At 35.1% G+C, this 14,100-nt stretch overlaps 3 protein-coding genes and 1 long non-coding RNA gene across 8 annotated transcripts in view; 1 reads left to right on the top strand and 3 right to left on the bottom strand.

The window, feature by feature from the left end:
- The window catches only part of LOC142518304 (LRR receptor-like serine/threonine-protein kinase GSO1), a 1,603-nt gene extending 1,241 nt beyond the window's left edge, over positions 1-362 (bottom strand). The window contains exon 1 of the mRNA XM_075621069.1: positions 350-362. Coding sequence (XP_075477184.1) covers positions 350-362 — 13 coding nt within the window. The remainder of the gene's footprint in view (positions 1-349) is intronic.
- Positions 363-1,385: 1,023 nt separating this feature from the next.
- LOC142518867 (uncharacterized) lies at positions 1,386-3,387 on the bottom strand. The gene is made up of 3 exons (XR_012813664.1): positions 3,043-3,387; positions 1,650-1,838; positions 1,386-1,525 (listed from the first exon to the last, which is right to left on the bottom strand). It is a non-coding gene; the product is annotated as an uncharacterized LOC142518867 (long non-coding RNA).
- A 2,180-nt stretch (positions 3,388-5,567) lies between these two features.
- On the top strand, positions 5,568-9,788 carry LOC142518028 (peroxisomal adenine nucleotide carrier 1-like). Of its 5 annotated transcripts, XR_012813455.1 has the most exons (7): positions 6,833-6,977; positions 7,117-7,272; positions 8,207-8,438; positions 8,697-8,843; positions 8,935-9,095; positions 9,175-9,600; positions 9,646-9,788. XR_012813455.1 is itself a non-coding variant. In XM_075620607.1 (6 exons), the coding sequence occupies exons 2-6, from the start codon at positions 7,130-7,132 to the stop codon at positions 9,461-9,463; spliced, it is 972 nt and encodes a 323-aa protein (XP_075476722.1). In that variant the 5' UTR covers positions 5,568-5,896; positions 7,117-7,129; the 3' UTR covers positions 9,464-9,744. The 5 variants fall into 5 exon arrangements, 4 of the variants coding, with proteins under 4 accessions (XP_075476722.1, XP_075476720.1, XP_075476723.1 ...); XM_075620607.1 differs by lacking the exon at positions 6,833-6,977 and adding an exon at positions 5,568-5,896 and having other exon boundaries at positions 9,175-9,744; XM_075620605.1 differs by having other exon boundaries at positions 9,175-9,744.
- Positions 9,789-10,018: 230 nt separating this feature from the next.
- On the bottom strand, positions 10,019-11,310 carry LOC142518029 (putative GPI-anchored protein At5g19250). The gene is made up of 2 exons (XM_075620609.1): positions 11,193-11,310; positions 10,019-10,581 (listed from the first exon to the last, which is right to left on the bottom strand). Exons 1-2 carry the CDS (start codon positions 11,260-11,262, stop codon positions 10,070-10,072), a joined length of 582 nt encoding a protein of 193 aa, XP_075476724.1. The 5' UTR covers positions 11,263-11,310; the 3' UTR covers positions 10,019-10,069.
- Between the last annotated feature and the right edge of the window lie 2,790 nt (positions 11,311-14,100).

Genomic DNA, 14,100 nt, shown 5'->3' with positions numbered 1-14,100 from the left:
CTGCAGAAGGGCAAGGGCCGCCCAGGCATACATTTCATTCGCTACTTGCAACCAAAGGGGTAGGCTACGAAAAGTAAGAGATAAATCCATTAGAGTAGAGATGTTACGTAATTATAGCGACTAAATATAGACCATGAAGTGTGATATAAATCTCAGCAACTAAAATATCAACTTTTAACTTATTACTACGCTGCGTCAAGGTTAATTCAGTCTTCACTGAGTTATACTCATCAAGTCATCCTTTCAGCCAAACTGGAAGGAGAAGGGAAATGAGATGGAACTACAACATTCTTAACATGTTACATCCTCACCCTCTTTGGCACCACAACTATGCCAGGATGATGTGTACCTTCCCCTTTCATTCCTATGTTTCCCAACTTTAAAAATAGAATATAAGCTAAGTTCTCAAAGTTTCATGTTGAATTGTACCATAAAACAAATGCCAGGACTTTAAATGCCTGTCATTGTCGAACACTCGCATCAAAACAGTCTAAGGAGACAAATAATAAACATGGTGACACAAAAGAAAAGATTTTTCTGGTTAATCTCCTTTTTCCAGAACAATAAAAAATGGGATCACAACAGCAAGACAAGCTGAAGGAGATGTCAAATTATAACAAACCTAGTGAGACATATGAGTTTATAGCACAAGGACACACCATCATCATATACATCAATATTATAAACATACAACCAGGAGCAAATAATGATTAGCTATAAGGATCACACATGACTATGTTAAAAAAACTTTCCAGCACAGATTGTTTCACAGACGAAGCACAGACAAGAATATAAAATCCAAACAGCTGCATCAACTTACAAGTATCTTCGAACTTGTGCCTAAAGTATTGTATCTCCAGTTGAGAGCTCAACTGGAGTACCCCAATGTCTATTTCCAGATTGAGGGCGATGAACTGCTTGGGAATTCAAGAGCGTACCATTCAAGCTACCCATGTCAATGAGCTCCCATTTAAATTTCTGTAGCATTGCAACGTTATCACAACAGAAAGCAGATAGCATAAAAATCAAGTACAAAGCACAATAAAGAACTAAGCTTACACTTGCATTCCAATTTATCATTGCGTGCTTTCCAGAAATTCTGAGTCCTTTAACAATATACTACCAGGTAAAACTCTTCAATAGTCACTGGAAGCTTGGATGTATTCGTCGACTGTACGGAATACCGAAGCCACCAGAAGGCCCAGAAATTACCTCCAGCATGATAGTACTTCCTGCACTTCTAAAGAAAATCATGATCATGGGTTTATAAATCCTGCCAACAAAACTCCAAGAAATTAGAACTTATACAGTCAATGAGGAGAAAATTACTCTGATTTGCAGTATAAGCAGGAACAGGATCTCTGAAAGCTTCTATCTGGATCATGTTTGAGCTATAGTCCGTGTCCTCTCTTCTTCCATGTATCAGTTCTTCAGGAAAACTTATTGGAAGCGATCGGAAGCCTCAGCGTATGACCCACCAAAGAATCCTCAGAATTAATTGGAATGTTGAGAATGAAGCTGTCATCTGGAAAGAGCAACAATATTATATTTTTTACTAAAGAACGCAAAACTGGACAGAACGATAATTGGACAAAAAATTTCTATAATTTATAGCTTAAAATACGAAAGAAAACGGTTAGCATTATTACTGTGGGTCAAGTGAGAAGTTGATGGAAGCCTTTGTTTAGGTTCCCCAGCATTAGAACTTGGTGAGCTAAAACCCAGCTTGAGTTTGACAACCAGATGGGTCAATAAAGTCACCAATGATAGGCACATTGCCTTCGCTTTCCAATAATAACCTGGTCTCCAGAAACGAGCGGCCTCTCAATGTCATCATCCTGTTTTGGAAAATGTGAAGCACATAATAATCATGAAAAAGAAAAAAAAGACACAGTGGGAAACTTCAGATGAAACAGTCATTGCAGGTACATGTTACATCAAGCTAAGCCAAGCAGCAATCATGTCATGCTCAAACACAAGCATAAAAAATCAGCATGTAAAAAAAGTAAAATACCAACTAATGCATATGGAAAATCTCAAAATAACCATTACACGGTTACCATCAGATTTAACTAAACTGGGAAACAACGAAAACCGAAAAAGAAAAAAGAAAAAAAAAAAGAAAGAAAAATGTTCCTCCGTTTGGTGCCAGCATGCATCATTTTCCATTTGACACATTTATTTTTTAATAAGGTGGATGACATTCAATATAAAATCCTACTGAGGATTATGCAGCTAGGTACATACAAAAACACAGAAAAACTTAAGGAATAAGCAAAAAAATGGAATCTTAAACCGGGTAAAAGGAATTATAATTGAATTTCGAGATAGATATATGTAACACAAGCTTTATTTACCTCAAGCTAAGGAACATAAACTTAAAACGCCAACAAAGAATGCTCTGCATGGCAAGCACTTAACTATCAGCTTCCATAACATTGACAACCAAGTGGCATTGGATAAGGACACAAATCAAAGTCCTATTTTCTTTCCAGGAAGAACAGATGAATATTTGGCTGTGTTACACAACATGATATTGCAAAGAAAAACACAGAACCGAGAATTTCAAATAGTGGCGTTGAAACCCTCCAGTTTTCACATGATCACGATCATTTCAAATGTTCTCTGAAGAAGCGTGTAACATGGGAAAAAACGATAGTATCTGAGAGGTAAAATAATCTACAATCCTCACTCCTCCCCCCACCCCCCGGGTCCAACACCTAGACGGGAATATCATCATATAAACGAAATTATCAACATTCGTCCGTTCAAAATAGCCCCAGAAAGATAACTAAAACGAGCCAAAAAAATAGCAAAACTTTGCAAGAATGACAAAAATGGAGACATGAAATTAGGGGGGGAAAGGAACAACATAATCCACCTCATAAACCAAGAAACGAAAGGCCCACTCAAACACAAAACATGCACTTCCAAACAGCGCCTAAATCCCCAAAACAGAAAACTGATAAAAACACATCTTCACGACAAAAGCTCACAACACTCATATCAAAATCACATTTATCCCAACTAAAAAATTCAGACCTTGGTCGAGATGCGCGACCGGCGGTGACCGGCGGGGGAGATGAAGCGACGCCATGGCTTGAATTTGCAAGCGATGAGCAGTAGTATGATAATGAGCAGCAACATAAGAATCACTATCCCAAAAATAACTACCGATGATGATATCAAAGTGCTGGTGACGATTATTAGCATCGGATTATCCATTGGATTATCAATCACTATGATTTTCTTGGTGAAAGAGAAAATTGACGCTCTATATTATCGGAAAATTCGAACTTTATTTTGTATAATTATCAACCAGCCATACCCAACAACAACCATAGAGGGTAAAACCGTGCCTCGGCTTCGCGAGAAGGACGCTTTGAAATGGTCACTCTTCTTATTACTGTTAACCTCAGTTTGTGCCCAACACATTGTTCATTTTTATTTTAACCCCAACACTTTCTTTTGTTTTCTTTTTACACCCCAATGAGATAATTGAGAATTCTTATAGCAATTTGACATATTTATCACCATTTTAAAATAATAGCTTTAAAAAATACATTATTATTATTATTATTATTAAAATTTAAAAATTATTAAAATTTAAAAATAAAATATATCGAGACAATTATTAAAAGCCAAAAAAAGATATTTTGAAGGATACAATTTTTTGATAGATTTTAAATAGTTCTTAATATCTAAAATTACAATTGGATTTAAATTCTATTGAACCAAACTTAAAAATAGAAGATAAACTATGTGTAATTTACTAACCGCAATTTTACAATATTTTGAATCTCAAATAAATATTAAAAATTATATCCTACCAAAAATTAATAGCGATTGCTTTAAAAAAAAATTATTTCTTTGAAGTACTAATAATTTTTAAAAAATCTCTGAAAATATATAGTAATTCGATTTTAAATAGTAATTATCATAATGGGTAGAACTCTAGACTAATTCATGTTTATAAATTATAACTTAACGTTATATCTTTGGCGGATTTGGATCTTCTGCTGTGGCTGAAAATACAGCACCTGATGATGTGCATTTTTATACGAGATGATAGAGCAAACGAAATGATCAATTGATCATCTCATTTAAAAAGTGCACAGTATTTTCGGCCACAACGGATGATCCAAATCAAATTCATATTTGGCCAAACCATTAGATTTTATGTAGGCAACTTTTTCCCTTTGCAAGACTTTTTTTCTTCTATGTAAAGGAAAGTTGTAATTTAAATAAAATTTTACCTCCGATTTTTTTTTTTTTTTGTGTGTTAATCCACGTGGAGCACATTTGATCACATTATTTAATAACTATATATATATATATATAATAGTATAATAATTCATTTGATATAAAAGAGTGGTGGGCATGATTCATGAAGATCCTTTTCGTAAGAGACATGATTATTTTTTTAGGATTCATAGATCATTTCTTTTCAAATGTTGCATGTGTCCGAGATTATCAAGTATCGATAATGACTTTTTTTTTCCATTTCTAGAAGCCCCTTTTCTCAATAAATAGAAAATGTAGCTATGTGGAATAATATTAATTAGTTCTGTTGGAAAAAATAAACGTTAATCATAACAGGACACTACGCGTGGCATTATTTTGAAATAAGAAATGAATACTGCTTGACTTGATTTCACCAACCCATAAAATAAATTTTTTTGGCAGATTTCATGATGGAATTTGGACATCAATTTCATAGAAAATGAGAGTGCATTTAATAGAATTAACAAATTATTGTTCCTACCACACACAGACCCGACGATATAGTCTCATAAATCTTGTTTCTTTTAATTCAATTAATTTCGAAAGTTATTATATTTTTCTTTCCCGTGACATTCAAATCATAAACACCTTTAGTCTAAATCATATTATATTAGTGAAATAAACGAGTGTTTGACGAATGATTATGCATTTTATTCTTTTTAACCAATATTTTTCTCCGACAAACATGTTATATAGAGCTTGCCCAACATGATTTACCAGACTAACGTAATTTGTTGATTAATACTGCTTAATCAAAAGATATATACTAACGAAAAGTAGCGACTTTGAGTCTCACGTCATTAAAAAATAAATAAAATTTTCTAGATTGAAACGAGGACCTCAAAGAGTGTAGCCCCTTAATTAGACAAATTTTTATATTCATACGTAACGTGTGTTTTCAGTAGGTGAAAACCTAGCTTTGACGTGGAGGGGGCCGAATTTAGACAAGAAGATGGATACTCGGGGAGACAAAAACTTAAATATTGTTTGTTTTCTAGTTTCAAAATTTATTACATTTTCATTCCCGTGACATTAAAATAAGTTTCCATACGTATAATTAATTGAATTTTTGAGTGTTTGAACAATGTTTATGTGTTTTATTCATCTTTAAAAAACATTTTATCAGACGAATACATCGCACATAAATTGCCTAACATAATTGATATTACTGCGTTAATTAAAAAATCTATCTAATGCGTATCGAAAATAGCAGTCATGGCCTCACGACGTTAAAACAAATAGAATGGTTCTATATTCAGAGGAGGACCTCAAAGAATTCGTGGACGCTGTTGAATTTGGATAAACTGGTCTGTTTTCTCCTTCAAATATGAAACCATGCATATTCTCTCCGTACTCTTCCTTTTTCCGAATTAACGAGCTCGATCGATATAAAATGGTTGCCGTGGTTAATTAACCCAGAATTACACCGGCAACTCATCGTGTGCTGAGCTTACCATCAGATACAGACAGCCAGAGACGCATTACAGAAGATAAAGAAAGCTCTGCCCGGCCGATCGACGAAATGGGATATAGTTTGGAGATGATCTTTTCTAAAACGTCTGAATCAAAATTCAAGATTCTATCTCAGATGACGTTGACCGAAACACGGCAGGTGAATATATATCCTCGTCTCATTCGGCCTTTGTTAATTTGTATGATTCGAGAGAAGATTACTCGGTGTATTCATGTAGTGGTTCTAGTCTGTTGGATACAAAGATTACGTAATCGTGTAGTGTGTATTGATTCATTGTATTATGTGTATGTTAACTATATATATATATATATATATATATATATATATATGGAAAATTCACCTAGAATTCCTTGAGCTTAATTTACATTTAATCAGTCGGGGATTCTTAGACTACATATAGTTTTTGATTTTTTGATATCCTCGAAAGATAGTATTTTTAATTGATAAGAAATTATTGTTAATATTGTAATTTGATAGATAAAATAGTGAATGTGTTATTCATGCCAAAAACTTTTGTGAGACGGTCTTACGGATCGTATTTTGTGAGACAGATCTTTTATTTGGGTCATCCATGAAAATTATTACCTTTTTATGCTAAGTGTATTATTTTTTATTGTGAATATCGGTAGGATTGACTCGTCTCACAGATAAAGATTCGTGAGATCGTCTCACAAAAAACATACTGTCTGTTCATGTACCTAAGAGTTTGAAAAGTGGGAAGAAAAATTTGGCCAATTGAATTGCTATAGATTTATTATTTATTTGTTTTTTTTTTGAGTCCCGAAGAGAATAGTTACAGTTGTATATCAAGATTGAGATTTTATCCAAATTTATATTTCTTAAATGAAATTTTTTTAAAGATTCAATCAAATAAATAAATTACGTAACGTCGGTCCCAAAAATGCGGTTCGGTCGACCCTACCCCTGCGGGCACTGTCTGCAGGCTCGATCCAACGGCTCGGATTTTTTCGAGCCAATTTTTTTTTTTTTTTTTTACATGGAGGTGGGCCCGGATCACTCATGTGGAGTGATCCGGGCCGTTCATTGCCCGTGCAGGCTAGGATGAAACAAAAGCAAAAATGCCGTCACGTTGGTAATCCCAAGACGATCGATTATCCAACCCAATTCTCGGCGGCGGGCATAAAAGCACCCACCACGGACCGTCGTGGTCCATTGGACTTCACTGTTGGATTCCGCCGCCGTTGCACTGACTTTCAAGGTTTTGTTCTCCACTCATTTTTACCGTGGTAGGAGCGCGATCGCCGGAAAGGCGGCAAGTTATTTGATCTGAACTTTGACTGTTTCTGTTTCTCTTCATTAATTGGATTTGATTTTTTTTTTTTTTTGGGGGTGAAAAGGTTGATCTTTTCGATGGATTTGGATCTGGAGTCTCTAGTGGAGGCGACGTCGGGTGCGGTGGGTGCTCTGGTCAGCACCACCATTTTGTATCCTCTCGACACTTGCAAGACGAAGTATCAAGCTGAAAATCGAGCTCACCATTACCAAAAATACAGGTTTTGTCTTCTTTAGGTGTTGTGGTTGATAATTTTAATTTATAGGCAATTAGGTACATTTTCTGCGTCATGCTGGTGATTTACATCTACTTCTATCATGATTCTTTTCTTTTTTTTAACATGTAAACTTTAGATGTCGTGTAGAGTTTTTATCCTTATAATGAATTATGCTCCCCCCTTTTTAGCATGGGACGGGGAAGTGTTTGTTTACTGGGAGAATAGTTTTGGTTTGCTTGTGTGCTTGATTTCATCATTTTGGTGGGTGATGCGAAATCTTGGGTGTTTGAATTAAGTGGATGCCTTTTTTGTCATCTGGTCATAACGTCCCTGAAGAAGTTGGGAAACTAGAAATCGCGTCTTTTCTTCATGTTTACTGGGATGAAGTTTAAGGGGAGAGACAGTGTTGATGGACACTATTTGATATTTCATCAATTAAATAAATTTTTGCGTTATATTACCTATGTATTTCAATCAGGCAACTTTTTTGTCGGAAAAACTGTGACTCTAATTATTATTCGGAACACGGGGATTGAAAAAGACTCAAAAATTCAATGGTGCGAAAGCTAAACAATGCAGACTTGTTACTTTTGCAAGTATTTATGACTCGTGAGGTTTGAGATTTAAACAGAAATAGACTCGAGCATATTCCATGGCAGCATTGAGATTTTAGATTAACTTGGCTGTCTCCAAATATCAGTGTTTGGAATTATTGCTTTTGCTAATTTCAAAAACTCTGTATATGCAATTTTAGACCGTTTTGTGAATTGGGTTTGAGATTGGTGAAAAGGGTACCTTAGTTTGCTGTGACGTCCTCACATCAACATGACATGGTAACAGCATACAATTTGAAGAGCTTCTGTGCCTATGTCTCTCATTCGTCAGCTAAGCAGCAGCTGTCTTAAATAAGCTGAGTCTATGACTTTTATTCTAACAGGAATATTTCGGATGTGTTCTGGGAAGCAGTTTCCAGGCATCAAGTACTTTCCTTGTATCAAGGCCTGGGAACTAAGAACCTGCAGGCTCTCATTTCACAGTTTGTCTATTTCTATGGATATAGTTTCTTTAAGAGATTGTATTTAAGAGAAAGCGGATCCAAATCTATAGGAACTGCAGCTAATCTGGTCATTGCTGCTGCTGCTGGCACATGCACGGCCATCGTAACGCAGGTATGTCTGGAATTTCCCTATTCCCATTTGCAAAAAAGCCAGCACCATTCTGTTTGCATTACGAGTGTTTATTTATTTTATGTTGAATAATGAAAAAGGGTTGAAGTCTATAAGGTTTTAGTCCCCTGGTTGGTAATACGAAGGATCTTGGATATTTTTATTATAGCGAGTCTCGACCTGCCAGTTTAACGTTAATATTTTTGGTGTATGTATTACTATGTCTGAATTTGGTAGCCTGATTATGGTTTTATTGATCAGCCTCTTGATACAGTATCATCAAGAATGCAAACTAGTGATTTTGGGAAATCCAAAGGCCTTTGGAAGTCCCTCTCTGAGGGAACTTGGAGTGAGGCATTTGATGGTCTAGGAATCTCTCTTCTTCTTACAACAAATCCGTCCATACAGGTTGATACTTGTTCTTTAGAGTTCCATTTCTGAAAGTGGATAACTAAATATATTCAAAAGCAATTCTAATGGAAATTACAAAGCCATGCAGTATACCGTGTTTGATCAGTTGAAGCAGAGACTGTTAAAGAACAGAACGAGCGAACAGAGAGATGGTATATCATCTCCAGAAGCACTTTCTGCATTTTCTGCCTTTGTGGTGGGTGCAGTCTCGAAATGCATTGCTACCTGTATGACCTACCCAGCTATAAGGTGATCGAAAGACCTAGTGAATTTATCTTACTTGTTAGTTGAGTTCTATTGATGAAGTTGCTTTTTCATTTCTGAACAGATGTAAGGTGATGATTCAGTCGGCCAAGTCAGATGAAAGTGACGAGGGTAGCGCTCAACTTAAATCCCGTAAGACACTGTCTGGAACTTTTTACTCCATTTGGGAAAAAGAAGGGTTACTCGGTTTCTTCAAAGGGCTACAGGCTCAAATGCTGAAGACTGTCTTAAGCTCAGCTCTGCTTTTGATGATAAAGGAGAAGGTCACAAAGACAACATGGGTCCTAATGATCGCACTAAGGAGGTTCTTGTTGATAACAAGACCAACAAGACCGAAGTTAAAAAGCTCTTAAGTAGCATCAGCATGATCACCGTGCAATTAAATGCACAAACTTTAAAGCTTCCGGTCCATCAAAATATCATAATACCTCTTGGTGAGTCCGATAAATTCAAATATTTATCTTTTATAAACTTAGTTGTACACATGATTGTATTATCGCAACAGAATTTAGCAGAAATAATGTTTAGCAATGAGCAATCATCGAAACAGAATTTAGCAGAAATAACGTTTAGGAATGAGCCTGAACTAGATATGCACAACATATCATGTTAATGCCTATGAGTTGTATATTTAGCCCGTGTCTGGAACTGGGCAGTGATAAAATTTCATCCAAATAATGTTGTCCACGAAATTACGAAAATGTCACCTTGTTAACCGAATAGAAAAGGAAGATATCTTTTTACGGCAGGAAGAGCCTAAGAATGGAGAGAACATATTGCAAAATGCGAGTAACACACATCAATGTATGTTTAGCTTTTTACCAAGCTTTCGTCAATATTCCGTGTCCCTGTCAAGACTGGAAACTTCAGAGAAAGTTTTCTAAGACAAGAACTTTGCTAAATACCCGAGCCAAAAGGAAAAGTAATTAGATTTGTCAACCTCGAGTGACCAACTCCACTCAGTGTAATACAAAAAATGCTGCAAATAAAACCACCAAATGGCCGACAGAAGCAAGGCTGGACGCTCCACTGTCATTGTTCAAATTAGTTCCCACTGAGTAACTCCCATCAGATGTGCTTGTAGTCAAAATGACAACTATCCAGTTACCTTCTGAACCAATACCAACGCCAGTGAACGCGGAATCGTTTAAATAGCGCGTGTATTGCGATTTTGTGAAATTCGATGCGACAAGACTTGGATCGAGGTTGGGAACACAAGCAGGCATGATTTGTCCATCTCTTGTAATGGTGGAATTTAACTGGCATTTTATAAGAAGGTTTGGAAAGTCTGTGTACTGAGGTTCGGTGCCTGGTATGGTGTTCGAACCTGTGGTGTTGGTGCAAGGTTGGTCCTTGAATTGATGTGCAACTTTACTGCTGAGACATTCTGCTCGGTCATTCTTGGTTAATGTTGTCAAGTTTAAGGATGTTCTGTACTGGTTAATCGCTTGAAGAAGATTGTCGTCCTCATCTGCAGAAGGAATAATAAAGATCCGAGTTATCACCTCAAAATATATAATAAAGTCAAAGACAAGATTTTCCTCTGGCTGATTTTGGGATCAGATTTGTAACCCCCATTGAGACCTTACATTGTTCAGATCTTTAAACCAAAAGACAATAGAGATGAAACAGTGAAGTCCACAATTTCTTGATCTTTCTTCCTCTGTCCATTTTGGTTCAAAATGATTACTGTAATCAATTTTACTCAACAATATATGTTCCTAAAATGCATTACTAGCTTAACCACCGCTAAAAACGTGAGCACATAAGAGCAACAAAACTAGCCACTAGTTTTGTCTAAAACATAAGAGAACTGAATATTGTTCGAGAGAATCAAGAACTAATCTCCGAACAAAAACAGATCTTCAAACCCAGGAATGGAACCACGAAGTTGTCGATAAAAGTTGATATCAAGACGCCCAATTGGCTTGAAATCACAACATTTTGAAAGCAACAAAGAAATCACCACAATACATAGATTGCCATAACCCAAATCCAAGAATTTAAGTCAAAGCAACACAAATTGTTTGTCTTTTAACATTCAAGAAGATGGGTTTGCTAGAAATTCAGTAGATCAGTTACCATCGCATCTTGCGAGAAGAATGGAGTGTAGGAACAGAGAAAGGAGGAGCCACCATTGGAGAAACGCCATTTCTGAGTGAAATATAAGCTTGTTGCTTTTTCCTAGAGATACTTTTTTCTTCGTGAAGGAGGATGAGTTGCCTTCGTCTAATATAAGGAACTACTTGGTGACGCGGCATTAGAATCCCTGGTGATTAGGTGCATTAGCTTTTGGAATAAAGTTTTTTTTAAAAAAAAAATCTTATTCTAACGATCAGATTATTCGAATTTGAGTCACTACAATAGAAAAACAAGGTGAGATCATTAGAGCTAAAGCTCGGTCTCTCTTTTGAAATAAGTTTAATACACAAGTTATCATTAATTTTATTTAAAATATAGAAAATTCAAAATGCCAAAAAATTTATGTTATATTTTTTCTACACAAAGTAGATGTTTGCAGCAATAAATCAGCATAGAAAGAAAATACAAAATTCCGAAAAAAAATATCTTCTACTAAAAAAATAGTGTAAATGAAATCACATTGTGAATCAATGATTAATCAAGAATTGAACAAATGAGGCCAACCTTGTTGTTGCTCCGTCATTTTCAAATGAAATCAATATTTCAACAATTTTAGTTTTAATAAATCAAACTAGTTGTAATAAATATTAGAATAATGAAGGTAATAAAGGGGGATTGAAGATCTAATGTTTGCCTGAATTCGGATAAAGAAAGTCTCGTTAGTTAGTCGTGCAACATCGTAGCAGCTAACATGGACAAGAAAAGGGCAACACTTCAGAAATCATTTACTTCTTCAATAAATTAAGCTCCTCCCTATTGTTTGTTATGGATGTCTTGAGTTTCTAAGTTTGGAACGAAGCCTCGAATCTATAATTCAATGAACAAACACTCCCCTACTCAAAAACAAATGCCGGATCAATTGTTAGATATATTCATATATATTGAATAGGTGTGTATAAAAAGTTGTATTTGTATTGAAACAATACATTTTCAAAAGTAACTGTTTACACCTTTTTCGAAAGGCCGTACATGAAAAGTTGCAATGTTTAATTCATGTACGGCCATAACAAAGAAACTTATAAAAAGTTGCAAGGGTTTACTTACATTGATTGTAGTTGCAATAAACTTTCTTACGTATCTTGTGTCTAGAAAATTCAAAGTGCATAGTTTCTTCATCTTATCCTACGGGATATTTTGATCTGATTTATTTGCACAAAACAGAGAGCAAATAAAGCCTAAAGGAAAGTGTGTATCCTACACGACTCGAAGCCGACTCCATAACGCATAATTTTCCGCTATATCTGTTTATTTGTTTTACCTAACATCAATTGCTATATTCAGTTGTAATAGGTGATGCATCAGTTGATAAGACGCAAGTATTTTTTCCATGTTTCGGTGTAAGTCCCAAGTGCCTTAACCATTTCTAAATGTGGTCCACAGCAAAGGATATTTTTTCACCATGTAATAATTCAACCTATTGAAGCCAACTTTATATAATAGCACAGATTGCCTTGTTGTTCTCCTTTGGTTTGATTAGAATTTATAGATTCTGAAAAGAAGAATTCATTGATTCGTAGATCAAATATAAACTTCAAATTATAGAAAGAACACCTACAATCAATGTAAGTAAACCCTCTCCATTCAAATACAGCTGCAAAAGCCTACTCTGCATGTTCCATCCTGATATCAGTTATAGGTTAACCATAACCAATTTTTTCCATTAAAAATATATTTCAAACAGGACTCCGAGGCAAGATACCAGGCCTCAGGAGATGAGAAAAAGTTCAAGACAATCGGGAATCATTCCATCATCACCAAAGTCGTCATTAAGAAATCATATTTCCACAATCCAAATAACTGCAGTGAGCCTGTCCTAATTGCAATATCGAGAATTTTCGTCACAAAAAGTACCTAGGCTGCACAATGGACTTCTTGTAGTAACTGTAGGGCATCATCGCCGATCCGAATGGAAACAGCCGATGGATTTGCCTTCACGAACCTCGCCACCAGCTTCTCCGTCGTGGCTTTATAAGTACTTGTCCGAACGGAACATAATACTCATATATAGGTTTTTTAGAGACAAACAAATGTTTCAATGGTTGGAGTAAATTATCCATTTATCCGCCATGTATATACTGTGACCTCGTATGTATAGAAATTGACTTGTGGCAAATTACATTCCCCGGGCCAATAATTTCGAGATTACACTTCTCAATATTGAAAGAAACTTCATTCACATTTGAATTTGCAGCAACCCAGTAATATTGGCACGGCCTTGTTTGGCGTGGGTAAGGTTGGATAGTAAAAATTTTTATATCTTGATTAGATTATTAATTTTTATGAGTTTAGTCCACTCATGAATTCAAACATTTACATCATCGGTAGGGGTTCTTTTGCAGCTGTAACTCTCCGATCAAATAGAGCTGCAAAAGATACAAATATTTAATATCATATAGTTGTATTAGTACTTTTTATGGTCGTTCTTCACCATGCAAGGACAATTATTATTTCTAATTATCAATTTATAACTCATAAAATCGAACAAAAGATATTAATTAAGATTTTTCTATTACTTTAATTCAAAAATATTGGTCCGATAAATCTAATAAAAAATGTAGAGAAATATATACAACTTACTCAAGTTAAAAAGAGATTTAAAAGAATGGTATTGTTAAATAGTGAAAATTCAACATCTAACCATCGATATTAACGGAATAAAAATTTTCAATGATTAGACACTAAAAGTAGTTAAATCAATTAGTCTACTATATTTAAATATTTAAAATCGAAATGGAATAAGTATTGTGATACCATTTGTCCCACATCTTAAAAATTAAAGATTTAAAATGAGTTTATAATGGGCTTGCAATGAATTTCTAAAGCAACTTGAGTTAATCATATTCGTAAA

The sequence above is a fragment of the Primulina tabacum genome, chromosome 11 (genome assembly GCF_025594145.1).
Source record: "Primulina tabacum isolate GXHZ01 chromosome 11, ASM2559414v2, whole genome shotgun sequence".
NCBI classification, from domain to species: Eukaryota; Viridiplantae; Streptophyta; class Magnoliopsida; order Lamiales; family Gesneriaceae; genus Primulina; species Primulina tabacum.
The sequence above is the reverse complement of the archived record's forward strand: the minus strand, read 5'-3'. Positions and strand labels throughout refer to the sequence as shown.